The following is a 26,253-nucleotide window of genomic DNA, read 5'->3' as shown; positions in this document are numbered from 1 at the left end:
CCTCAACTCTCCTTATCCCCAGTGCTCTACATACCGTGTAACCTCTGACATGTCATCACATTTCGGTGTAATATTGTCCATTAATGTTCCTTTCCATTAGTATCGATGAGGAAATAATTAAAATTACAAAACTAGTTAGTTTGCCAGTGTGAACACTATGCCAAAATGAACCCAGGTATAGCCATTCAGTATCTGTTATTGCCAGTTTATTTTCCTTGGGCCCACATTCCTTACACCCAGCCAGTTAGCCACTATATAGATGTATGCTGTTGTGCTTAAAAGATCACAGCCTGAAACAGTATGGATAGATTAGCTCAAGTTCTTTAGCATTACTAGAAAACCAGTTTAAAAGTTTATGCCCTGCCTAAAGCTGAATTAGTTAAAATGTTATCTCATAATAAAGAAAACACATAATAGTGCCACAGTTCAGTAGAACCTTGCAGTCATACTATTCATGGGACCTAGATGGCCTGAGAGTAAGATTGTTATAAAGTTACTCTAACTTAGAGTAATAAACCATTGTAAATATAGTCCAAGATGGGCAGGAGTTTGATTATATTTCATGCCATAAAGGTTTATGTTTCGGTGAACCTTTAGCTTATTTTATATTACAGAAAGCCTGTGCCTATAGGAAAGCAGGAAAATATGACTACAGGGTCAAATTTTAATTTACATAGATTCTTATCCAGCATATTGAATGCTTACTTTAAGATTGACTTGATTTTACCATTGTAGAAACAACATGTACAAAGCCTTCAGAGGCTCTGGGATGTTTTGCAGAGGTAGAACAGCAGATATTTTCCCTGGTGCTTTTTACGATTAACTCATATAGATTTACAATTAACTCATAAATTCAGGATTCAGTTTTTATTCTAGACTTAAAATTTTATAAGATTAATATTTCTTTCTTCAGTGTAAATAGTTTTAATCCAAATTCATTAAGACGATTTATGGATAATTAAGCAAACTGCTAAGAAAATTTTTCATCCTTTAAGCATTAGACTAGTATCTTAGTGTAATAATAAATATCATAGGGTAGGGAGACATTTGTGGTGAGGTTGAAGAGGAAATCAGGATTCCTAGGTTCTTTTTATAGTTTAGTAAGAAGGTTTCTAAATTTACAATTATATATTGTAATGCTTACAACTTAAAATTATATATTGTAGTGCTTCATTTGTTTATAATTACTGCAAAGTGTTTATATATCATAAATTTTCTCTCCCAAAATGTTTTTGTGTGATTGTATATTTTTCCATAGTAATGATATAGTAGTATGAAATATATGAAGAGATGTAAAGATAAGCTACATTTAATTTTGCAAACAATAAAATTTTTTCATTAAAGAGATCTTTAATTCTTAATTTTAGTGCTTCAATTTTATATTTTTTTAATGTAGGGAAGAGACTATCACTCAGACTGACTTTATGACATGAGTAAGGAAAATTAGAAATTATGTAGGGAGGATAAAAATCTGAAACATAGCTAAGCAAGGTTTAACTAAATTTTTATGTAGTTAGCAAAAAGGATTCTTCTTAAGATGCTGGTTAAGGGGGTTTATTGCTTACCCAGAAGATTTGACCTGTGAATTGACTTATTCTTCTCCAAGGCACTTGAGAGAAAAGACAACGATAGCAGTTACATCTAGAGGCTATTATGGATTGGAGGATGAGAAGGGAACTGCATGTACTTCAACAAGGCGCCGGTCAACACCACGAAGTTTGGCAGGCTTGACAAGTGGAGTTTTTGAATCTGTAATGGTTCAAGTTTTGAGACAGGAAGAACAGCTGAGAGCAAAAGAAGAAAAAAGGTAAATGCTAAAAAAAAAAAAAAAAAGTTGAGTTTCATGTTGTTCAAATTTTCAGGAACTACATTTCAAAGAGTAGTTGTATAACTTTTGTGTGCCCATATCAAATTTCTGGGCCCATTTTAATAGTGTCCCAAAATGCATTCTCAACTACGTATGAGTTAGTACTGAAATATCACAATGATATCTGTTTCAAAATACAGTTTTAAAATTTAAACCAAATTACTTTGAAGCTATACAAAAATAATTTGTATGAAAGATTTCAGGGTGCTTTCTAGATTTCTGAAAGTAGTCTTAAATGAATTATAAATTTTAAATGAGAGGAATTTTATGTAGATTCATAGAGCTTTAGAATAGAATCACAGACCTTTAAAGTTTAAAATTAGGAGAAACTCCAGAGACTGTGTAGTTCAAAATGACATATAGGTTCACTTCTGCCAGTCCTCCATTGGTATTAATTTCCTGGATAACTCTGCTTACTCTGGATTCATCAGGAAAGAATGTTGTGCTCAATTAGTGTTACCTTCTAGGGTCTGGGAGCATAGAGATCGATGACACATCTGTAATTTTTTTTTAATAGCAAGAGACTAGGGCCCAGAGAGAGGTAAGTGATTACTGAAAAAAGACTGGTGATTTTTTTTTTTTTTTTTGCTGTACGCGGGCCTCTCCCTGTTGTGGCCTCTCCCGTTGTGGAGCACAGGCTCCGGACGCGCAGGCTCAGCGGCCGTGGCTCATGGGCCCAGCCGCTCCGCGGCATGTGGGATCTTCCCAGACCGGGGCACGAACCCGCGTCCCCTGCATCAGCAGGCGGGCTCTCAACCACTGCGCCACCAGGGAAGCCCCAGACTGGTGATTTTTATACTAAATCATATCTCAAACTATGTTAGGAGTGATTGCTGACCTAATAGGGAACTACTAATGCTACTCAAAGGCAATTTACAATATATTGTTGCTCCTCTTATAGTAATAAATTTAGCTTGCTTTGATATTTGTAGGATTAAAATTCAACCTTGAGACTTTCTACCACCATACTTTTTAATAGTAGTGGTTAATTGGGAACTCACTGTGAAATACTTTTTTTTTTTTTTTTGAAATACTTTTTTTTTTCTATAGAGCCTCATAGAACTACTTATGCTATAGGAAAGAGGGTTTTATGGAAGGGGATAAGGATTAATCTGACAGTAGTATATAACACATTGGAATAGAGAGGAATTGAAGAAAAGCAAAGCTTGTAGGAAGAAGGCTGTAGTAGTCTAGACCTCCACTACTGGTAACCAGAAATAGGGAGAAGGTCAGATTGTTCTGGGAACAATCAACAGTACTTAGTACCTTCCTTGACATAGGGGGAACAAAGGAAGAGACAAAGAGGAGTCAGGAGGTAGTTGTAATAATAGCAATAAGAAGAAGATTAAAAAGAATGGTTAACATTTATTGAGCAGGACTATTTGCCAGGTTTAGCTCTGAGCACCTTATATGTATGTATTCAGCATTTGTCCGGAGGCACAGAGACATTAAGTAACTTGCCCAAAGCCAGGCAATTTTTGAGTGGTAAATTTAAGATTGGAACCCAGGCAGTTTGGTTATAAAGCTTGTGTTCCTAAGCCGCATGCTGTCCCTGTGACTTAAATATGATGGAATCAGCAAAGAAAATAAAACTTTGAGTCCATGGTGTGGAGAAAGATCAGTGAACTGCAGTTTTTAATAAGTTGTTCGAAGTGATGAGGGAAGCATTTAAGCAATTAAGTAGAAATGGCTAGTAAGAAACTAGAGATATGACTGAATCTTTTTCTTTTCTCCAATTTTACGTATATTTATCTGTGTCCTGTGCTTAACATCAAATAAACATAGGTGAATAAGACATGGGAAAAAATCCTTCATTAAATGTCTAGTGACTATGATAATTTACTATGAATTAAACTTTCTCTTTGAGTACAGTGTTAACCTTTTCTTTTTTAATTAGAAATATTTTAAGCATGGAGCAACGAATAAATACAATTGTAATAAAGGCCTAGATACCCACTACCCAGCAATTTTTAAACAAAATAAGCATAGTTTTAATCAAGATTTTCTGTATTTTTCTTCTGTCCTCAGGAGAAACCACTTTCCAGACTTTATCATTCCCATGTATTTTATTATTAAATTTAAAGAATTCTCTTATATATTCTGAATACAAGTCCTTTGCTAGCTATATATATGCGTTGCAGATATTTTCTCCCAGTCTGTGGCCTGCCTTTTCATTTTCAGTGCTTTTTGAGGAAGAGAAAGTTTCATGCTTTTGATGCAATTGTAAATCATTTTGAAATTCAGTTATACTTTGTTGCTAACATACAGAAATATATTTGATTTTTTTAAATTGATTTACAATGTTGTGATAGTTTCAGGTGTATACAGGTCTGTTTCTTAACATTTTTTTTTTTTAACATCTTTATTGGAGTATAATTGGTGACAATGGTGTGTTAGTTTCTGCTTTATAACATTTTGGATTGGGTTCTTTGTTTTTTTGATACTGAGCTGCATGACCTGCTTGTAAGTTTTGAAGATTAATCCTTTGTCAGTTGCTTCATTTGCAAATATTTTCTCCCATTCTGAGGGTTGTCTTTTGGTCTTGTTTATGGTTTCCTTTGCTGTGCAAAAGCTTTTAAGTTTCATTAGGTCCCATTTATTTATTTTTGTTTTTATTTCCATTTCTCTAGGAGGTGGGTCAGAAAGGATCTTGCTGTGATTTATGTCACAGAGTGTTCTGCCTATGTTTTCCTCTAAGTTTTATAGTGTCTGGCCTTAACGTTTATGTCTTTAATCCATTTTGAGTTTATTTTTGTGTAGGGTGTTAACGAGTGTTCTAATTTTATTCTTTTACATATAGTTGTTCAGTTTTCCCAGCACCACTTATTGAAGAGGCTGTCTTTTCTCCATTGTATATTCTTGCCTCCTTTATCAAAAATAAGGTGACTGTATGTGTGTGGGTTTATCTCTGGGCTTTCTATCCTATTCCATTGATCTATATTTCTGTTTTTGTGCCAGTACCATACTGTCTTGATTACTGTAGCTTTGTAGAATAGTCTGAAGTCAGGGAGCCTGATTCCTCCAGCTCCTTTTTTCGTCCTCAAGATTGCTTTGGCTATTCGGTGTCTTTTGTGTTTCCATACAAATTGTGCAATTTTTTGTTCTAGTTCTGTGAAAAATGCCATTGGTAGTTTGATAGGGATTGCATTTAATCTGTAGATTGCTTTGGGTCGTATAGTCATTTTCACAATGTTGATTCTTCCAATCCAAGAACATGGTATATCTCTCCATTTATTTGTATCATCTTTAATTTCTTTCATCAGTGTCTTATAGTTTTCTGCATACAGGTCTTTTGCCTCCTTAGGTAGGTTTATTCCTAGGTGTTTTATTGTTTTTGTTGCAGTGGTAAATGAGAGTGTGCCCTTAATTTCACTTTCGGATTTTTCATCATTAGTGTATAGGAATGCCAGAGATTTCTGTGCATTAATTTTGTATCCTGGTACTTTACCAAATTCATTGATTAGCTCTAGTAGTTTTCTGGTAGCATCTTTAGGATTCTCTATGTATAGTATCATGTCATCTGCTGACAGTGACAGCTTTACTTCTTTTCCGATTTGGATTCCTTTTATTTCTTTTTCTTCTCTGATTGCGGTAGCTGAAGCTTCCAAAACAATGTTGAATAATAGTGGTGAGAGTGGGCAGCCTTGTCTTGTTCCTGATCTTAGTGGAAATGGTTTCAGTTTTTCACCATTGAGGATGATGTTGGCTGTGGGTTTGTCATATATGGCCTTTATTATGTTGAGGTAAGTTCCCTCTATGCCCACTTTCTGGAGGGTTTTTATCATAAATGGGTGTTGAATTTTGTCGAAAGGTTTTTCTGCATCTATTGAGATGATCATATGTTTTTCTTCCTCAGTTCGTTAGTATGGTGTATCACATTGATTGATTTGTGTATGTTGAAGAATGCTTTATATAAATGTCAACTTTCTGTTTTCACTCAGCATCATGTATCTGAGATTTAACTGTGTTGAATTATTTCATTCTAGTTTATTTCACATGCTAGTATATAATATTACATTATCTGACTGTATTACAGTTTATCCATTTACCTGATAAGATGCACATGTTGGATTATTTCTAGTGTTTTGTTATTATGGAATGCTACAGTAAACATTGATGTATGTGTCTTCTTTAAGGATGGAGATACAGATAGATGTGTGTGTATGTGTTCATTCTACTTTGTTTTTAATTTTATTTTTCTTCTTTATATTTTGACTCACTCAACCCATTTTTCCCACTTCCCACCCTCCTCCTCTGGCAACCACCCATCTGTTCTTTTTTTTAAGATTCCACATATAAGAGAGATCATACAGTTTTATCATTCTGTGTCTGACTTTTTTCACGTAGTGTAATGGCCTCAAGGTCCATCCATGTCGTCACAAATGGCAATATTTCCTTCTATTTTGTGGCTGAATAATATTCCATTGTGTATATATACCTCATTTTCTTTATCCATTCATCCATTGATGGATACTTAGATTGTTTTTATATCTTGGCTGTTGTATATAAGGTTGCAGTAAACATGGGAGTACATATATATTTTCAAGTTAGTATTTTTATTTTCTTCAGATAAATGCCCAGAAGTGGAATTGCTGGATTATATTGTAGTTCTATTTTTAATTTTTTGAGGAGCTGTCATACTGTTTTCCATAGTGGCTGCACCAGTTTACATTCCCAACAGTGCTCAAGGGTTCCCTTTTCTCCACATCCTCACCAGTACTTCTTATTTTTTGTCTTTCTGATAATGGTCATTCTGAAGGTGTGAGGTGGTGTCTCATTGTGGTTCTAATTTGCATTTCCCTGATGACTAGTGATGTTGAGCATCTTTTCATATACCTGTAGGCCATCTGTGTGTCTTTGGAAAAATGCGTATTCAGATCTGTCTATTTTTTAATCAAATTGTTTTTTTGCTATTGGATTGTATCAGTTTTTTTATATATTTTGGATTTTAGCCTCTTACCAGATACATGATTTGCAAATATTTTCTCCCATTCAGTAGGTTGCCTTTTCATTTTGTTGATGGCTTCCTTTACTCTACAGAGCTTTTAAGTATGATGCAGTCACATGTAGTTATTTTAGCTTTTGTTGCTTTTGCTTTTGTTGTCAGATTCCAAAAATCTTTACCAAGACCCTATGTCAAGAAGCTTATTGCTTATCTTTTTCTTCTAGGAGCTTTATGGTGTAAGGTCTTATGTTCAAGTCTTTGATCCATTTAAGTTAATTAATTGTTGTATATGTTGTAGGAGAGCCATCAAATTTCATTCTTTTGCATGTAGCTGTCCAGTTTTCCCAACACCATTTATTGAAGAGATTGTCCTTTCCCCATTGTATATTCTTGGCTCCTTTGTCATAAATTAATTGACTGTATATGCATGGGTTTATTTGTGGGCTCTCTGTTCCTTTCCATCGATCTATGTGTCTGTTTTTATGCCAGTACGCTACTGTTTTGATTACTGTGGATTTGTAGCATCATTTGAAGTCAGGGAGCAGGGTCCTTCCAGCTTTCTTTGGTCTTTCACCTCCTGGGTACTTCATTCTTTTTGATTCAATTGTATATTCATTCTGCTTTTAATCTTATGGTCATGGCAGGTTCTTCAACGTTTTTTGGAGTGTTGCTACACTAATATATTCTTCTTAAAGTTGTTGTGAGGAGGTTATATTGATAAAGTAGTTACCATCATTATTGATAAAGTAGTTACCATCATTATTGGTTTTGTTTTTAAAAATTAATTAGTTTATTTATTTTTTAGGTGTGTTGGGTCTTCGTTGCTGTGCACGGGCTTTCTCTAGTTGCAGCGAGCGGGGGCTGCTCTTCATTGCCATGCGGGCTTCTCATTGCGGTGGCTTCTCTTGTTGCAGAGCACAGGCTATAGGTGCGCGGGCTTCAGTAGTTGTAGCATGTGGGCTCAGTAGTTGTGGCTCGTGGGCTCTAGAGCACAGGCTCAGTTGCTCTGTGGCACGTGGGATCTTCCCGGACTAGGGCTTGAGCCCATGTCCCCTGCCTTGGCAGGCAGATTCTTAACCACTGTGCCATCAGGGAAGCCCTCCCTCAGTCTTAAGTGCCATCATTGTCCAATATTTTAGTTCTTTCTGGTTCTTAACTGTCCAACTGTTGCCACAGTTCAAGTTTTTATCCAAGAGTCTATCCTTTTCTCATGTTATACTTTTTTCATAAGTCATCTCATCCATTCCCATACCACCTATATACAGAAGACTCAGATATATGTCTCTTGCCCAAACTTCACTAAGTTTGAGACCTAATTGCATATTTAACATGTCTCTGGATGTAATATCTATCACTGACTGTATCATTGTCTCTCATCTATCAGGAAACAGGTGGTACAGGTACAATCAAAATGAGAAAATTCAAGGAGGGTTTATTTCAAAAGAGATTGGATTATAGCTGAACATTAAGACATGAGGCTGTTAGCCAGGGTGAGCAAGAGGGTGTAGTTACTGGTACCCATGAGAGGATTACAAAGAAGAGGCTGTTGAGATGATACCTTGTGTTGAAGGACACAACTCCCCCCCCTTTTATTTAAGTCCATTTATAAAGCTTTTATTCCACTCATATGAACTTAATACATGTGTTCTTAACAATTATGCTTGTATTGTTCATGAAAATTTAACAAGACATTAAACAAGACAGCCATCAGCTCAGGTTATTTCCCTATTAACTATTTTTACAGCACATGCATGTTAGGCAAATACCAAAAACCTCACAGAGAGGAAGCCAAGGGAATAAGTACTTTACCCTACTTTTCCCTACTTTCCTGTCTTTATCTGGTCCTTTCCAGGGCTCCCTCAACTAAACCTAAGGAAAGGTAGTTTATGACGTTGCCTGCTGATACAGTTAAACTACACAGTGAAGGGTAGAGAATAGATCTGCAGGCAAACAAAAGATATTTGCTATAGATATCTTCTTCAAATTGATTACATCAAAAATTAATTATGAAAGCATAGTGCTTACACCTAAAACTTGATCTCACTGTAGTGCTCCCTATCTTTATGAATGGCACCAGTATCTATTAGATTATTTAAATTAGAAACCTAGGATTCATCCAGGACATCTTCCTTTCCCTTATACACAAATCAAATTCATCCCCAAATGTTGACGGTTTTATTTCCTAATCTCTCTTGAATTTGCTGCCCTCTATCTTCTCTGCCTCCATCCAGTTCCTTAATTTCTCACTTAGGCTACTATAATCTTTTCTTAATTGGTGAAACAGTTGTCCTCCTTCCATTCTGTTTTTCACATTAAAGCTAGAATGAACTTTTCCACATGCAAATTTGATCATGCCTTACCTATTCCCATTACTTACACCTCCCCAAAACAAAGCAAGTCAAGTACACACACGAACTTTAATGGCTTAATATAGTTTATAAGACCCTGCTTTTACCTTTTGGCCTCACCCTATCTCTCTAACCTCATCATAATGCCTTTTTTCCCCACATTTCTTGCTATCCTTGCCACACCTGCCTTCTTTTTCTGTCTTCAGTACCAAGAGAGTGTTAACTTTATGTGCATCCGAATTTAGAGTTTACATAAAAACACATGTAAAATGTATCAGGAATAGTGAGACTTTTTCTTTTAACCTTTGTTTTCTAAATTTTCTAAAATAAGCATGCTTTTCTTTTATAATTGAAAATATGACAAGTATTAAAATTTATAAAGTGCCACATAACTAGTGAGATAGGCTGAGTTTTTTAAATGTCTTTTGAGCCTCTCACAAGATTTGTTTTAAGTCCTTAGAAGGAAAATGTGACATTTAGTCATCAACATGTGGTATGATACATGGGAGTGCTAAACAAAGCCTCCCTCTCTGTGTACAATTAATTTATCATAATCTATCATGATAATTTTATCAATCTGTCAATTCTATCTATCTAATATCCTCTCGAGAGCTAGTCAGAGACTAGCTGAGAATATAGCTACTGTAAATTTTGGTCTGGGAGGGGCTTTGAAAACATCATAAAGAAAGGTCAGATTGGAAGACAGGGAAGATTGCAAGGACCGTATGATTACAGTAGTTGTGCTTAAGACCTGGGCGTAAGCTTCTCTCTTTTTTTGTTTTGTTTTTTGATTAAAACTTTTGGCATAAGAAGTGAGAAAATAAAGTTTTCCTCCTGCTAATTAGCTTTAAACAACTTTTTATATCAGAAATTCAGGTTGGCACCAAGCTGAATAATTCTAGTCCATATTATAATATGGTAATACTTCAGTTAACTGATGGGCATCTGATAATTTTTAGGTGACCATCTGGGCAGACATAAACCTAAGAGTAAATTATTTTAAAAAATCTTTTAAGTCCAACAGTTAGGTCTCTGATTTGTGATCTATTCCAATTAAAGGAAGGGAATCCCTACTCTATATTTTAATTTTTATACAGTAGGTAGTCTCCCTTTTTTGTACAGTATATGCCGTACAAACCATGGGTTCTTGAATCAGATTGCAAAAATCCAAAATCCTGGCATTCCTATACTACTATCTTTATTTACCTGGATGCATTGGAAACCAATGCAAAGGAGATGGCAGATGATATGTGTTGAACAGAAAGGAATAAACATTGAGTAAGGCTTGGTAGTCTGGCTGTCTTCAGGTAAATGCTGTTAGGGCAGCAGCCTATCTTGGGGCCGATTAGTGTACAGAGGCACTGTTGATTTAGAAGACAGCAACAGTATAAGTCAAAGTTCTGGGAAAATTGAGTGAAAGGGCTGGTTAATGTGTAGTTGCTGGAGGGAACTCCCTGGCGGTCCGGTGGTTAGGACTCCACACTTCCACTGCAGGGGTTCCGGGTTCGATCCCTGATTAGGGAACTAAGATCATGCAATCTGCGTGGTGCAGCCAAAAAAAAAAAAGTGTAGTTGCTGGAATAGTCTTTAAGCTACTCATGACCACTGCAATTTGTTTATAATGGTGACATTGAGCCATTAAGGAAAGATTAAATTATAGTTTATATACTTCGTTTATTAAGCAGGAACATATATAATACATTTTAGATAATATTTTAAAAATAAAATTGTTAAAATTGGAAGTTAGCTCTCCTTAAGTAAATTTCAGTTAATCTGGAATATGACATCATTAGGTAGCAGTTTCAATCATTAATGTCTACTCTAGCCATATTAAAAATATTGGACCTCTTCACCATTCTTTTTTTGCAAAACTATTTGGATTACTAGAAATAGTGTGCATGCTTTTGTACTCATTTCACATGTTTGTCTAAACTTACTGGTATTTTATTGATTTGGAAATCATTGGAGTTAAAGTAAAAATGTTTTCTACATTTTTGTGAATTAAAAGCTGTGGGGCTTCCCTGGTGGCGCAGTGGTTGAGAGTCCACCTGCCGATGCAGGGGACACGGGTTCATGCTCCGGTCCGGGAAGATCGCACATGCCGCGGAGTGGCTAGGCCCGTGAGCCATGGCCGCTGAACCTGCGCGTCCGGAGCCTGTGCTCCGCAATGGGAGAGGCCACAACAGTGAGAGGCCCGCATACCGAAAAAAGAAGGAAAAAAAAAAAAAAAGCTATGACTTATGATTAAGTGATTTATTTTCAAATTCTCTATAACACAAAATAACAATGACTTAATGAAGTAGACATTTGTCATTTGTTACCACCCAGCATTTTTGAACAGCTGCCCAACGTTTTGGTAATTTCCCATGTTGTAAGTCCTGACTTCCCAAAGCAGATGCCAGAAAATTTATATTCTCATACCCACTCACAGCTAAGGTAGAGGCCTGTGACCAGTCACGCTCTTCTCACTTGAAATTGCTTGGGACCAACATGAGGTGGCAGTCTTGGGCAGGGAAGTTAATCTTTTGGCAAAGGTGGTGGTGGGAGCTTCTAGTTGTTCTAGCTTCCTAGTATCAGAAATGTTAAGTAGTAGTGGAAGTCTAGTTTTTCCTGGAGAAGCTCTCAAAGTAGTAGTGGAAGTCTAGTTTTTCCTGGAGAAGCTATCAAAGTGTGGTTGGGATTCATATCTTCATATCTATTAAGTTTGGCTCTGTTACCCTTAACAGAGCTTAATTCCTTCTCTACTTTAGCTAGAAGAGATTCTATTGTTGGTAGCTAAGTAAGAAGCTTGACTGAACACTTAATATGAATGGTTGGTTTTCCTAAAATATAATATTGTATATTGCTCATTTTAGAAAATGTAAATAAATGTCATGCTTTCCTTTTTCATGCTACCAGTTTACATACTGTGTTGTATTGTTTTTTCAGTTAATGGATTATTTTGGATTACAGCTTCTGTATATGTTTCTTACTAGATTGTAAACTCTTATTTAAGAGTGTGGTCCATGCTTTCACCTCTTTGTATTCTCACACATGGTAAGCATTCGATAAACTTTATAAAACTAGTAAAGTTAGGATACTTTAAAACATAATTTTCTTTTGTAAAGCTGTTCACTTGTTAGTGATGTTCTTACCAAGTTATACCTGACCAAAATAACCTTAGGCACAGCTTCTGTTCGTATTTTACATAGTAACAGGTAAACATTCTTGAAGCCAGTAAGGAGCAACCTCAAAAATGAGAACTTGTCCAGGAAAAAAAAAAATTGAGGGACACTTTTTTGTTGTTCATTTGGTGATGTTTACTTTTACTTCCAGCTTTATTGAGAAATGATTGATACACATCACTGTATAAGTTTAAGATGTACAGCATGATGGTTTGACTTACATATATTGTGAAATGATTACCACAGTAGATTTAATTATACTGACTATCTCATATAGATGTAATAAAAAAGAAAAGAGGGACTTCCCTGGTGGCTCAGTGGTTAAGAATCCACCTGCCAATGCAGGGGACACGGGTTCGATCCCTGGTCCAGGAAGATCCCACATGCCGAGAAGCAACTAAGCCCGTGCGCCACAACTACTGAGCCTGCACCCCTAGAGCCCCTGATCCACAACAAGAGAAGCCACTGCAATGAGAAGCAAACACACCACAACGAAGAGTAGCCCCTGCTCGCTGCAACTAGAGAAAGCCCGTGCGCAGCAACGGAGACCCAATGCAGCCAAAAATAAATAAATAAAATAAATTTATTAAAAAAAAATTTCTCCTTGCAATGAGAACTATTAGGATCTACTTTCTTACTTTCCTATAACCGTTTTTTTTTTCATTAGTGAATGTGGTTTTTATAACTATCCTCAGGCATTCATATAGCATTGCCCCAATACTGAAGGCTTAATTTTTCAAGCTAACATTTTAGAAACATGTAGCACTCTATCTGATTTTAGTACAGCACTTCAGAACAAATTTTTAAATTGAGAATAATTTTGAAAGCTCTTTTTTATTTGTCCTTGTGAGCAGAGTGTGGTTTTCTTCAGCATTTTGTAATACAGTGTTTTTTTAATGTTTTAATTATATTTTAAGTGTTTGACTAAGTTTTTTTAAATTGGCAGATTATAGATGTTAACTCTAGAGCTCTTTGGCAAGCTCCCATTCTGTATATACCATACTGCTGAGGATTGGGACAGAGACTCACAGCTCTAGGTCTAAAGAATTATTCTGTGTTACACTGGCCTATACCAGACCAGTCTTTGTTTCTCTTTCTCCTGCCTCTTCAGTACTCATGGTCTGAGGCTAGAATCCATCATTCTCCCTTGAAGGGTTTAGTTTATAGGGAACAGAAGAGTGAGTAGCAGCCCTTGAGTAACTCAGGCAATGTCCACATTTGGCAGCATCATACCCCAACTAAGTCATGGCCTTTCCAGGCACCTGAGCCAACACAATTTGTGAATTACTGCCTAATCTTCTTCCAAGAGTAAGCCAGTTGGTGCTAACTTTGGCCCACCAATGACAAACTGTTTGTATTGCTGGCTCTTACGCTAATCACTGTGTAAGCCTAAGAAGGTTATCTTATCGCCCTTCTATGTCCTTAGTGTCCCCATCTATAAATTGAATAAATAGTGTCTGAAATTGCCATATCTCTAGCCTTTATTGGCCAAAGGTTGCTAGCACTGTTTTAGTCAAAACCAAGTCCATAAAAGTGTCTTGGTCTGCTCCAGCTTCTCCTTTCATTTTCTTCCCTGAGCACTAGTTGTTACTCTTTCACCTCTACAGAAACAGAGCATGATTGATTGTGACAGGGTTGACCAAAATCAGTTTCTGTGCCAAGCATACTAAATGAATGCACTTTTTGTTGGTTGGTATTCTAACAGATAGTTTTCTATATCAAACTTTTAAACAAGCTCTGAGTTACATTTCATGAGAAATAACTTGAAAACCTTTTCTTTAGTTAACAACAGAATATTGAAGAAATGATTACCCTTCTCAGTATATATAAAGTGTAGAGAAACTCAGTTTCATGGTAAAATACACAATATCCATAAATCTAACAGGTAAGAAATATAATATCCATAAATCTTTTTGGCATTGGCTCTTTAATATCTCCTGGCTAATATTCTTTTTGAAAAGTTGATTGAAGAATTTTTTTAAAATTTCATTGGCTGTATAGTTTAAAAGTTACATAGTACTATTAAGGCTTCTAATTAAAGACAACAGCCTTACTTCAACTCATCTTCTATTTCATGACTCAGAAACATCTACCTTTAACTTTTAGCCATTCTTTCTAGTAATTATTTACACATTTCTAAATACATGCTGATTGCTAGTTCCTGATTTTTCAGTTTGGCATTATCTGTTGACATCCATCTTTGGAAGATGAGATTTATTTCACTTACAACTGTTTCCACTCACTTGGAAGTTATATGCTCTACTTCTCTTGTTAATTTTGATCTTTTCTGCATCATCTGTCTTATATATGATTGATGAATAATTTAGCTCTATCTCATTTTTTACTCGCCGAACTAAACATTATTGTTACTGTTTTTTGTAGTATAATGTTTATTTACCCACATGATTCACAGTTGATTTGTTCTTCAATTCTTCTTTCATCTTAGAACTTCTTTCTGTGATCATTGTTTTCCTGAAGTATATACTACAGAAGTATTTTCTCTGTATCTTGAAATTTGGATAGTTTCTATTACTGTCTCCAAGTTCACCAATCTTTTCTTCTGCTATGTCTAATTTGCCATTAGTCCCATTCAGTATATTTTCATCTCAGACATTGTAGTTTTCATCTCTAAAAGTTGAATTTGGGTCTATTTTATATCTCCCATGTCTCTACTTAACTTTTTGACCATATATATTACAGTTCCAATAACTACTCTAATGGCCTTATTTGCTAATCCTAACATTTGTTTTATTTCTGGGTCAGTTTTGAGTGATTGATTTTTATCTTTTCATTATGGACCATGTGTTTCTGCTTTGTTGTATGCCTAGTATTTTGGTTTGGATGCCAAACATTGTGAGTTTTATCTTGGTGGGTGCCGGATATTTTTATATTTCTATGAATCTCCTAGAGCTTTTTTTCTGGAATGCAGCTAATTACTTGGAAACAGTTTGGTCATTTTGGGTCTTTTATGATTTGTTACTTGGGTCCAGAACAGTGCTCAGTCTAGAGCTAATTATTCTCTACTACCAATGCAAGACCTTTCTGAGTATTCTATCCAACATCCCATGAATTATGAGTTTTTCCAGTGTGGCTTGTGGGAATAGACATTATATTTTCTAATCTTTTGGATGTTTTCCCCCACCTAGTTTTGGGTTGTTTCCTTACATGCATACACTAGTCAGTGCTCTGAATATTTGAGGGGGACTCTGTACATCTTTGCTGTTCTCACTTTATGCAGCTCTCTCTTCTTTAGTATTATGTCCTATAGACTTTAGCTGCCTTGGTGTCTCTGGATTCTTGACTTCTCAACTCAGGGAGTCTGCTAGGCTCTACCTGGGTTCTCCCTCCTGCATCATGGCCTGAAAATTCTCTCAAAGCAGTAACTGCAACAGTTTTGGGGCTCATCTCTTCTCTGTTTCCCATCTCTCTGAGCTCACTGTCCTTTGCTTGACGTTTAGATTCTTACAGACCATTGTTTTATCTATTTTGTCAGGATTTTTATGGTTGGTTCAGGTAGGAGAGTAAATATGATTCCTTGTTACTTCAGGTGGAAGGAGAAGACACTTTAGAAGTTTTTACTTTACTTAGAATGAGTTCTGCTTTTTGTCTAAATGAAAATGACTTTAATTTATCCTCATCCATGAATGATAGTTGTTTCTGGTTTATTTTGTTGCTATTGAGAAATCTCTCAATCTTTTTGTGATTGTTGTATATGTAAGCTGTCATTTTCCCCCCTGACTGCTTGTAAGATTTTTTTTTGTCTTTGATGTTTTATTATTTTATTATGATATGCCCAAGTGTGGTTCTCTTAATTTACTTTCTTGGGCTTTTTGAATTGGGGATTTGTGTCCTTTATCATTTCTAGGAAATTCTCAGCCATTATCTCTTCAAATATTGCCATCATCACCACTCCCCTACCCCTCTTCTGTATTCTTATTTCTGGAGCTCCAACTGGGTGTTTGTTAGACTTTAATCTGTCCTCCCTCTTTTACTTCTTTAACATGCCTGTTTTATACTTTGTTTCATTAACTGAAATTTTCGAGATGAATTCTTGTGAAGGCTTTAGGACCCCGATTTTTCTATGTAGGGAAGTTTTTTTTCTTTTGGTTATTTTGGGGGTTTTTTTGGGCGGGGGGTTGCCACACTGCATGGCATGCGGAATCTTAGTTCTCTGCCCAGGGATCAAACCCGTGCCCCCTGCAGTGGAAGCTCAGAGTCTTAACCACTGGACCACCAGGGAAGTCCCATATGTGGGAAAGATTTTGAAGTGTGTAGTTTCTTTAATAGATAACAGGATTATTCAGATCTTTGTTCTTCTTGTGTCACTTTTGTTAGTTTGTGTTTTTCAAAAAACTTGCCTGTTTCATTTAAATTGTCTCTTGGCATAAAGTTTCTTACAGTATCTTTATATCATCTATATCTGTAGAATCTACAGGATGTGCCCATTTTCATTTCTGGTATTGGTTTTGTGTGTGTGTATGTTTGTTTTCTTCATCAGTATTGCCAAGGGTTTATTCATTTTAATAATGTTTCCAAAGAACCAACTTTCGAATTTAATGATTTTTCTATTGTATATTTGTTTTATATTTCATTGATTTCTGCTCTTTATTTCCTTCTTTCAGCTTTGGGGCTTTGATTTGCTGTTCTTTTCTAGTTTTTTTTCTTTTAATGAACACATATGTTTGATTTTCAACTTTCCTTCTTTTCTAAATATATATTCTTAACTATAAATGTCCCTCAAAGTACTGCTTTAGTTACATGCACCCCACCACTTTTAATTATTATATATTTTTCCTTCCATATTTCCATCTCTACTCATTTGCATGTTTAAAGTCTGTTATTTTAGTACCTACCCTAGAAACTTTCATATGCATAATTAACTTATTAAGGCCTAATCAATATTTTTACCATTTTCCTGACTAATACAAGGACCTTGGAACACTTTTAACTGTAATCATTTCTCACCCAGCTTATTTGTTATTGTTGTAATGTATTTTAATTATCTTGTCTTCTTTTTAAACTCCACAAAACATTTTTATCATTATTTTATGCCCTGTCTATTTATATAGATACAGCTATATATTACCACTTTTTTGCTCTTTTCCATCTCTGATCATCAGTTAAGGATCATTGACCTTTATTCCATTTGAAGTAAATCCTTTAGCATTTCCTTTGGATGAGGTTCTGTTCATCACAAATATGGAGTTTTTGTTTGAAAATATCTTTATGTTTGTCTTCATTTTTGAAAGATATTTTTGCTGTGAATGGATATTTACATTGATAGTATTTTTAATATTAATTAATTAATTATTTATTTTTGGCTGCATTGAGTATTCATTTCTGCAGGTGGACTTTCTCTAGTTGTGGCAAGAGGAGGCTACTCTTTGTTGTGGTGTGCGGGCTTCTCACTGCGGTAGCTTGTCTTTGTTGTGGAGAACGGGCTCTAGGCACGCGGGCTTTAGTAGTTGTGGCATGCGGGCTCAGTAGTTGTGGTGCACAGGCTTAGTTGATCCGCGACATGTGTGATCTTCCTGGAACAGGACTCGAACCCACGTCCCCTGCATTGGCAGGCAGATTCCTAACCACTGCACCACCAGGGAAGTCCCGATAGTTTTTTTTTTTTTTAAGTACATTAAAGATATTCCATTGTCTGCTGGCTTCCATTATTTCTGTTGAGGAGTTAACTGTAAATCTTTTTTTTCTTTTAATTTCTGTATTTTTCATATTTAGAAGTTTTCCTTAGTTCTTTTTCAAAAGTGCTTTGCATTCTAAAATAATCTTTCTCTTTGCCCTTGTTTTCAGTTTCTTTTCACTAGACGTATTTTGCACCTCCTAAATTAACTATGTCTATAGATTTTGGGGGGGGTCGTACTTTTTTTCCTATCCCTCAACAGTAACTTATTTCCTTTTATATTTGGGGGATTTTTTGACTGTGAACTCATTTCTTGTTACTGAATCAGTGTGGGAGTTCCTTAAGATCTAGTTATAAGGTTCATTGCCTCAGAGAATTGATTTTTTTCTATTCAAGTACCTGACAACAATTTTGACATGAGACCATGTTAAACTTTTTGAGCACCCAGGAAATGTGAATGTGGTCAGTAAATCCACAGGAGTCAGCTTACAGTTACAAATTCTTAGAAGAGATTTTATTTTTTCTCCATCTAACACTCCTATTGTGAAGATAGTTTTCCTTTCAGTCCCTTAGTTGGGGCCAGGAGAAGGGACTGTTGTTGTTAGTACACCCTTCTGCTAATTTTGTGGGCTTTTGGAGTCCCAGCTTTGTACTGGGGAAGCCAGATTCTATCATCCCACAACCACCCCCATTCAGTAAAAAGCTAAAACTCCCCAAAACTCTAAGCACTTTTGAAAAAAAAGTGAATTTTACCAAAATCTCTAGCATTGTTTAGATATTTGAATGTAATTAATATACATAAATGCCAAATCACAAATGATAGTTTCTTCATTAGCTTTTTTAATGAACCAGAACTACTTGATCAGATAATTTGTTGTATCTGTAATAACAAGGTAGTTATAGTATGACCTCTTAGCCAGAAATATAAAAGTAAGTTTCTTCTATAAAATGAAAGTCCTGATATTGCTAAAATAGTATTCTTACTATGTATTTGTTTTAACAGATTACAATATGATAGTACAGAAAAATAGCCAGTGTCAGACACTGTGCCTCAACTTTCATTTAGAGTCCATGAATTAGTCACATCTTTATGTTTTTATACATCTTTTCTAGAGGAAGAGCTCTCACTCTTGAAAATTCAAGAGAAAGAAGTTATTATATTTTCTTCCCCTTGTTGGTGCATTTTAATTTCTCTCCCCAAACCTTATATGCTTTTATTTCTTTAAATACAGCTTTATTGAAATATAATTCACATACCATAGAGTTCACCTATTTAAATATAAAATCCAGCTGGTTTTAGTACATTCACAGAGTTGTGCAACCATCACTGCAGTCAATTTTAGAACGTTTCATCACACCAAAAATAAAGACTAATGGGACTTGCCTGGTGGTCCAGTGACTAAGACTCCATGCTCCTAAAGCAGAGGGCCTGGGTTTGATCCCTGGTCAGGCAACTAGATTCCACGTGCTGCAACTATGAGTTCATATGCCACAACTAAGATCCAGCGCAGCCTTAAAAAAAAAAAAAAAAAGGAAGACTGTGAAGTCACTTCCCATTTCCCCCACCTCCCCAGTCCTAGGAAGCCTCTAATCTACTTTCCATCTCTGTTCATTTCTGGACATTTTATGTAAATGGTATTATATAATATGTGGTCTTATGGGTGACTTCTTTTACTTAGTATCATGTTTCAAGGTTCATCCATGTTGTAACATGTATCAGCACTTCATTTTTTTTAATTGCCAAATAATATTCCATTGTACAGATATACCACTTTCTTTTTTTTTTTTTTTGGCAGTTTGTCAAATTGGTTTTGGTATCAGGGTGATGGTGGCCTCGTAGAATGAGTTTGGGAGTGTTCCCCCCTCTGCTATATTTTGGAAGAGTTTGAGAAGGATAGGTGTTAGCTCTTCTCTAAATGTTTGATAGAATTCACCTGTGAAGCCCTCTGGTCCTGGGCTTTGTTTGTTGGAAGATTTTTAATCACAGTTTCAATTTCAGTGCTTGTGATTGGTCTGTTCATATTTTCTATTTCTTCCTGGTTCTGTCTCTGAAGGTTGTGCATTTCTAAGAATTTGTCCATTTTTTCCAGGTTGTCCATTTTATTGGCATATGGTTGCTTGTAATAATCTCTCATGATCCTTTGTATTTCTGCAGTGTCAGTTGTTCCTTCTCCTTTTTCATTTCTAATTTTATTGATTTGAGTCTTCTCCCTTTTTTCTCGATGAGTCTGGCTAATGGTTTATCAATTTTGTTTATCTTCTCAAAGAACCAGCTTTTAGTTTTATTGATCTTTGCTATCATTTCCTTCATTTCTTTTTCATTTATTTCTGATCTGATCTTTATGATTTCTTTCTATTTATCCATTCAGCAGTTGATGGATATACAAATACCAAATACATTTGGTAGTTTTACTCTTTGACTCTTATGAGTAATGCTACTATGAACATTAATATACAAGTTTTTGTGTGGACATATATTTTCATTTCTCTTGGACATATACCTAGGGATAGGTTTGCTGGGTCATATGTTTAACCTTCTCAGGACCTACTAGACTGCCTTTGAAAGTAGCTATATCCTTTATAGTGTAAGAAGTTTCCAGTTTCTCCATAGTTTTACCAATAGCTGTTAGTATCTCTCTTACAATAATCATCTCAAGATCATTATCATAAGAGAGATACCAATTCATGTATTGGTATCATACTGTGGTTTTGATTTACATTTCTCTAACGGATAATGATGTTGAGCATCTTTTCATCGGCTTGCTTATTATTCATTTGTACGTCTTCTTTGGAGAAATATTTACTTTGTCCATTTTTAGTTCGGTTATTTTATCCTTTTATTATTGAGTTATACGTGTTCTTTTATTTTCTAGATACAGATCTCTCATTAGATACGTGATTTGCAAAAATGTTCTCCCATTCCATGGTTGTCTTTTCACTTGATGATATCCTTTAAAAGCACAAACGTTTTTAGTTTTGATGGTGACCACTTTATTTTTTCTTTTGTTGCTGTGCTTTTGGTGCCATATATAAAAACACTTTGCCTAATGCAAGATCACGGAGACTTCTTTTTATCTAATTTAATTTTTTTAATTAAGAAAATTTAAAGCAGTGCCCGTAAAGAACTTTTTAAGGGGAAGAAAGCACTTATACTCTCATCAACATAGGATTCACGTATTTTTGGAATACTGTCATCTCCTTGTTCAGTATTTGCATATTTTCATTATTGCTGTTGTTTGTTAAGTACTATATTGTGTTCTGATATTTTTTGTGTTTATGCATAATATTTATAATTTTAATTTTAAGGCTATATAATATATCCAGCTTATTTCCCAGTTATGTAATACAACTTCTTTATATTTTTATTTTCCTTATACAGAACTCCAGTTAACACTGACAGACACGTAACTTTTTGCTTCTATTGAATTATCTTCTTAGAATAACTTTTTAGGAATGGAATTATCAGGTCAAAGGATGTAAACATGTTTACAGCTCTTACATGACATCATATTACTTCTAGAAAGCACTAAACTGTGCTTTTGTGTAGTAAACATTTTTAAAATGTTTTTCATTTATTTTGAAGTTGATACACATTGTGAGTTGAACAGTTTTACCTTGAGTAGCAATGTTAGTGATAATCCTCCATCAGTAAAACTCAGGATCAAGTTGTATGTGTATTTCTTCATCTGAAAAAAAAAAAAATCACAATAGTACATCTAATGGGACACTTTGTACTGATAGTGAAAACTGGAACAGCCAATTGCCTTGTTGACTGAAGATAAATATGACATACTTAAAATTTAGTATTTTATGGTATTCTCTACTTTAAGTAATAATAATATAATTTGTTAAATTTTCTTTAGGCTTCGGGAGCAGGAGAGAAAAGAAGCAGAAGAAGCTAGTCAAAAGGAAGTAGAAGAATGGGAAAGAAAACTTCTAGCTCAAGCAGCTCCAACTTGTATGGAGACCATGTGGGAAATTCCAGCAATCGGGCATTTCCTTTGTTTAGCCCAGCAAATTCTAAATTTGCCAGAAATAGTCTTTTACGAATTGGAACGCTGTCTTCTGATGCCTCAGTGTAACGCTTTTCTATCTAAAATAATGACTTCTCTATTAAGTCCTCCCCATCGCAGACCTACCTTACATCGAAGACCTACTTTGCCTTATAGAACCTGGGAAGCAGCTCTGAGACAGAAAGTACAGCAGTGGTACACAGCTGTAGGGCAGACTGAAAATCCCAATAACTGTGCTGAAAAACTTGGGTTGTGTCCTCAGTTTTTTAAAGTTCTTGGAGAAGTTAATCCATTGGAAGAAAAACTTTTTCATGAACTACCTTTCTACCAAAAAGTGTGGTTACTTAAGGGTCTTTGTGACTTTGTGTATGAAACACAGAAGGAAGTTCAAGATGCTGTACTTGGACAGCCTATTCATGAATGCAGGGAAGTTATCCTTGGTTACGATTATTTGGAGAATGCTTATGTACATTTCCCACAGTTCTGTGGTGCAGATGTACGGATTTATAAACAGAGACCTTTTCAAGCCCCAGAATTTCCAGTTCCACCCATTAAAATACAGAGAGTACCTCGGATTAAACTGGAGAAATTGAAGTGTGACTATGTTAGTGCAAGTAATGGAGAACATAGGTGTAGTAGAGAAGGCCTGCCCTCTGCCTTCAGGAAAGAGCAGGAAATTAGTTTTGATCCAACTTGCTGCCCTGCTAAAATGAACTTGGATAATCATGACATTTCTGTTGAAATGGAAGTGAAATCCAACTGTGAAATTAGAATTCGCAGGCCCTGTGAAATGAAAATAACTGATTGTTGTAAAGAAAATTTAGAGAAACCAGGGAGCCCAGGGGAAGTTACTGGCTTTGGAGAGCCTCTCAGTCCAGGTGAAATAAGGTTTATAGAAAATCAGGAAAAATACGGTGAAGCTTCCAGAGTAAAGCCTGAACCCAGTCCATTAAAAGAAAATGCTCTGAAATCTTGCCAAATACATGTAAATGGAAGTCACAGTGATCATCCAGAAATTAACTGCCACAAAGTTGTAAGGGATATTCTATTAGAACAGTCACTGCAGAGCCACAAGAAACTCAAAGTAACTAAAATGAGGGCAAAAAAGAAGAAAAAGAAAAAAAAGAAATTGAAAGATGTTTTGAATGAAAACTTACAAAGAAAGCGCGAAGGTCTTCATTCCCTTGCATTCAAGTCTTACAAACCTGAGATCCAGAATAAGTTATTGATCATCAAAAAGAAAGCAAAACACAAGAAGCACAAATCTGGTAAGCTAACACAAATGGGTGAGAATTACATTTTATCATATATCAAGTAGTGCTTTCAATTAGGCATCATGGAAGGCTCTGACTGACAAAATGAAATGTGTGTGTGTGTGTGTGTGTGTGTATGTATGTATGTATGTATGTTTAAAGGTCAAGTTTTATATTAGTCCCCATATTTAAAACCCAGAGCAGAAGAGGTTTTATATATAATACTAACAACAACAAAATACTGATGTAATACATTTGAATTTAATTCTCAGTTGAGAATCTTTGGGCATTATGTTTTTACATTCTCTGGACCAATTTCTCCATAAGTGATGCTTCCCATCATTTTTAAGAAGTGTTTTTTTCCCCAGGCTAAGGGCAGTACAGTGCAATGGAAGAAGCACTGATATCAAGAGGTATCATTCCCAGAGCTAAAGTGTATAGCAACTAGCTTCTTAAACCAAGGCAAGTTAGATTATTTTTCTGGGTCTTAGTTTTTTCCCACATTATATATTTTTCAACTTCCTGAAAAATTATTTTAGTATATATTTTCATATCCAGAAAAAAATGTGAACTATAAGGGAAAAATTACATCACCTAATAAGATATGAAGCTTTTGTTTTTTACAGGATTTGTAAGTTTGTCTTACACCAGATTTAAGTACTCACTATATTTGCCACAAGCCTGTTTGAACAATAATAACAAAAAATCCGATGAATAAAGTCTTCAGTGGTTGTTTGCTCTCTTTTTATAATTACTCAGGTGCTTTTGCTTTTCCTGTTGTTTGCCATTTAATCAATTTATGTCTCAGTTACTAAGAGCATAAATGAGATAAAAGCACATGATCAACTTCATTTATTAACACTAATAAAAAGTTGCTGGATTGGGAAAAACTTGAATTGTTTACTAAAATGAGTTGTGATTTATTGTCATTTATGGATTTCAGTTTTTTATTCCTTCCCTCAGTAACAAAGGTAATGAAGATTAGACAGTAATTTGATGAGTTGGCAGATGAGGGAGTGAACTTTGTTTAGCTGATATAGTTGCTGTTATACTTTAGTTATTTAAATCATTAAATACAGTTAAATGTATTTTCAAATGTGTATGTAATATATAATTGATAAAGAAGTAGTACAAATTTTACCATCAAGAACAGGCTTGGGCTTCCCTGGTGGCGCAGTGGTTGAGAGTCCACCTGCTGATGCAGGGGACACGGGTCTGTGCGCCGGTCTGGGAAGATCCCACATGCCGCAGATCGGCTAGGCCCATGAGCCATGGCCGCTGAGCCTGCGCGTCCAGAGCCTGTGCTCCGCAACAGGAGAGGCCGCAACAGTGAGCGGCCCGCGTACTGCAAAAAAAAAAAAAAAAAAACAGGCTTAATTTGTTGAACTAAAAATTGCAAAGTGGTCCACATTGACCCAGATGATAAAAAGCTACAGTTTTTTTAAAGTGCCTCTCAACAATAAATCCTTTAAATTTTATAAGCAATCCATTAGGCTATATAAATTTAGTTTTACTGATTTGGCAAATTCTCTTTGAAATGTTAGCCTCTAATATATTAAATAATATTTTAAAATTTAAAAACTGTTTTCAATTCCAAAGCATGTAGTATTGTTTTATTAATACCATTATCACCTAACACCTTTTAAGTGTTCATTTATGACCTACTATTCATGTGTTCAAAAGTAATTATGGCTTATGATGATTTATAAAATAAAATAGATATTGATGTAGATCCTATACAGATTATACCAGTAGCAGAATAAAAATATTAACTCCTAAGGATTGAATTAAAAGGAGTTTGTATTGTAAGCAAATAAAGTGTTGCTTCATTTTTAAAATGGAAGTTCAGAGCGTTTGTAGATCAGAGAAAAAATTTGTGGGAGTTGCACATCCAGTTCTAGACAAGTGGGTGAATAAAACTCAGAAGCAAATTCATTGAGTACGGTTCATGCTCTTTGAGGCTGTTTGTTGGGAAGAGAAGGCTTATAGGAATGAAGTAGAAGAAAATAATAGCACTCGCCTATACACTTTCTCATTTTATCTTCAGGGCAAATTTTGGAAAGTCAGTTTTCAGTGGCACAAATACTAGGATCTGGCTAATACAGTTTCCTTCTCCTTTGTTAGTACTGAGTAAGCATAGGCCAATTCTTTAGTTTCTTCACTAAACTTCTTACTGGCATAACAGTACTATGTAAAACGATATAACAACAACAAAACATCTGTTTAACGTCTTTCTGTACACTTGTCTATCTGAGGCTTTGCCCTGAGGTTTTTTTATTAGGTATATGACATTGTGGCCTTTTATAGTTAGGGGCATACCCTAATCCAGTGTTTCCTTTCTTACTCCTTTTAAAAGTGAGCTTCATGGTCACAGGTTTGGGAAATATTCCTCTTACAGATTCACATTGTGCATTAGTACAGGTCCACAGTGCATCGTACAAAACTCTTGTACCGGATGTGTTTTGGAATTCAGAAATGTTCAGATTTTAGAAGGGTATTATGATATATATAATGTTTATTAAATAACATCCCCAGTGGAGCTTAGGGCAGCCCGTGTAATCAAATGTATAATTTCTACAGAAAAATATGAAATAGTCAAACTAAATGAGATGAAGACTACAAAGAACCTCATAACAGTTTATGTCAGGTTTTGCTATCATATAAATTATTTTTAAAACTTCAGTTTTCGGAACCTTTTGGGCTGTAGAATTGTACATAGGTGATTCTGGGCCAGTATATCAAGGACTTCAGAAAATCTTGAAGAAAACTGTTTAGTTTTGTTTAACCTAGTATTTTTCAAGTTTACTTGAATACAGAGCTTTTTTCAAGGAATAGTATTCTGTAGAATGTGCTTTGGGATAAGCTGTGTCACCCATGGCTGATTTATGAACCTTTACTTAGGGTGGACTAAATGTAGTTTATCGGGATTTATGTAGTTAACCTGGTCCAATTTATGTTGATTACACAGGCCATAAATTTTGGTGCAATCTCCAGATTTAGTAAAGCTTATTGTGATGGCAGATGATTTTTA

At 35.3% G+C, this 26,253-nt stretch overlaps 1 protein-coding gene across 3 annotated transcripts in view; it reads left to right on the top strand.

Moving 5' to 3' along the window:
- BRD10 (bromodomain containing 10) overlaps positions 1 to 26,253 on the top strand; it is a 96,854-nt gene that overhangs the window by 25,651 nt on the left and 44,950 nt on the right. For 2 of the 3 annotated variants that reach the window (XM_024734255.1, XM_024734257.1), the window contains exons 2-3: positions 1,607 to 1,807; positions 21,820 to 23,237. In XM_024734255.1, the coding sequence (XP_024590023.1) occupies positions 1,607 to 1,807; positions 21,820 to 23,237 (1,619 nt within the window). The remainder of the gene's footprint in view (positions 1 to 1,606; positions 1,808 to 21,819; positions 23,238 to 26,253) is intronic. The other variant, XM_024734256.1, reaches the window with a different exon arrangement.

Source organism: Neophocaena asiaeorientalis, unplaced genomic scaffold (assembly GCF_003031525.2).
Source record: "Neophocaena asiaeorientalis asiaeorientalis breed wild unplaced genomic scaffold, Neophocaena_asiaeorientalis_V1.1 scaffold256, whole genome shotgun sequence".
In the NCBI taxonomy this organism is placed as follows: Eukaryota; Metazoa; Chordata; class Mammalia; order Artiodactyla; family Phocoenidae; genus Neophocaena; species Neophocaena asiaeorientalis.
Note: the sequence above shows the minus strand (reverse complement) of the source record. Positions and strands in the feature narration are given on the sequence as shown.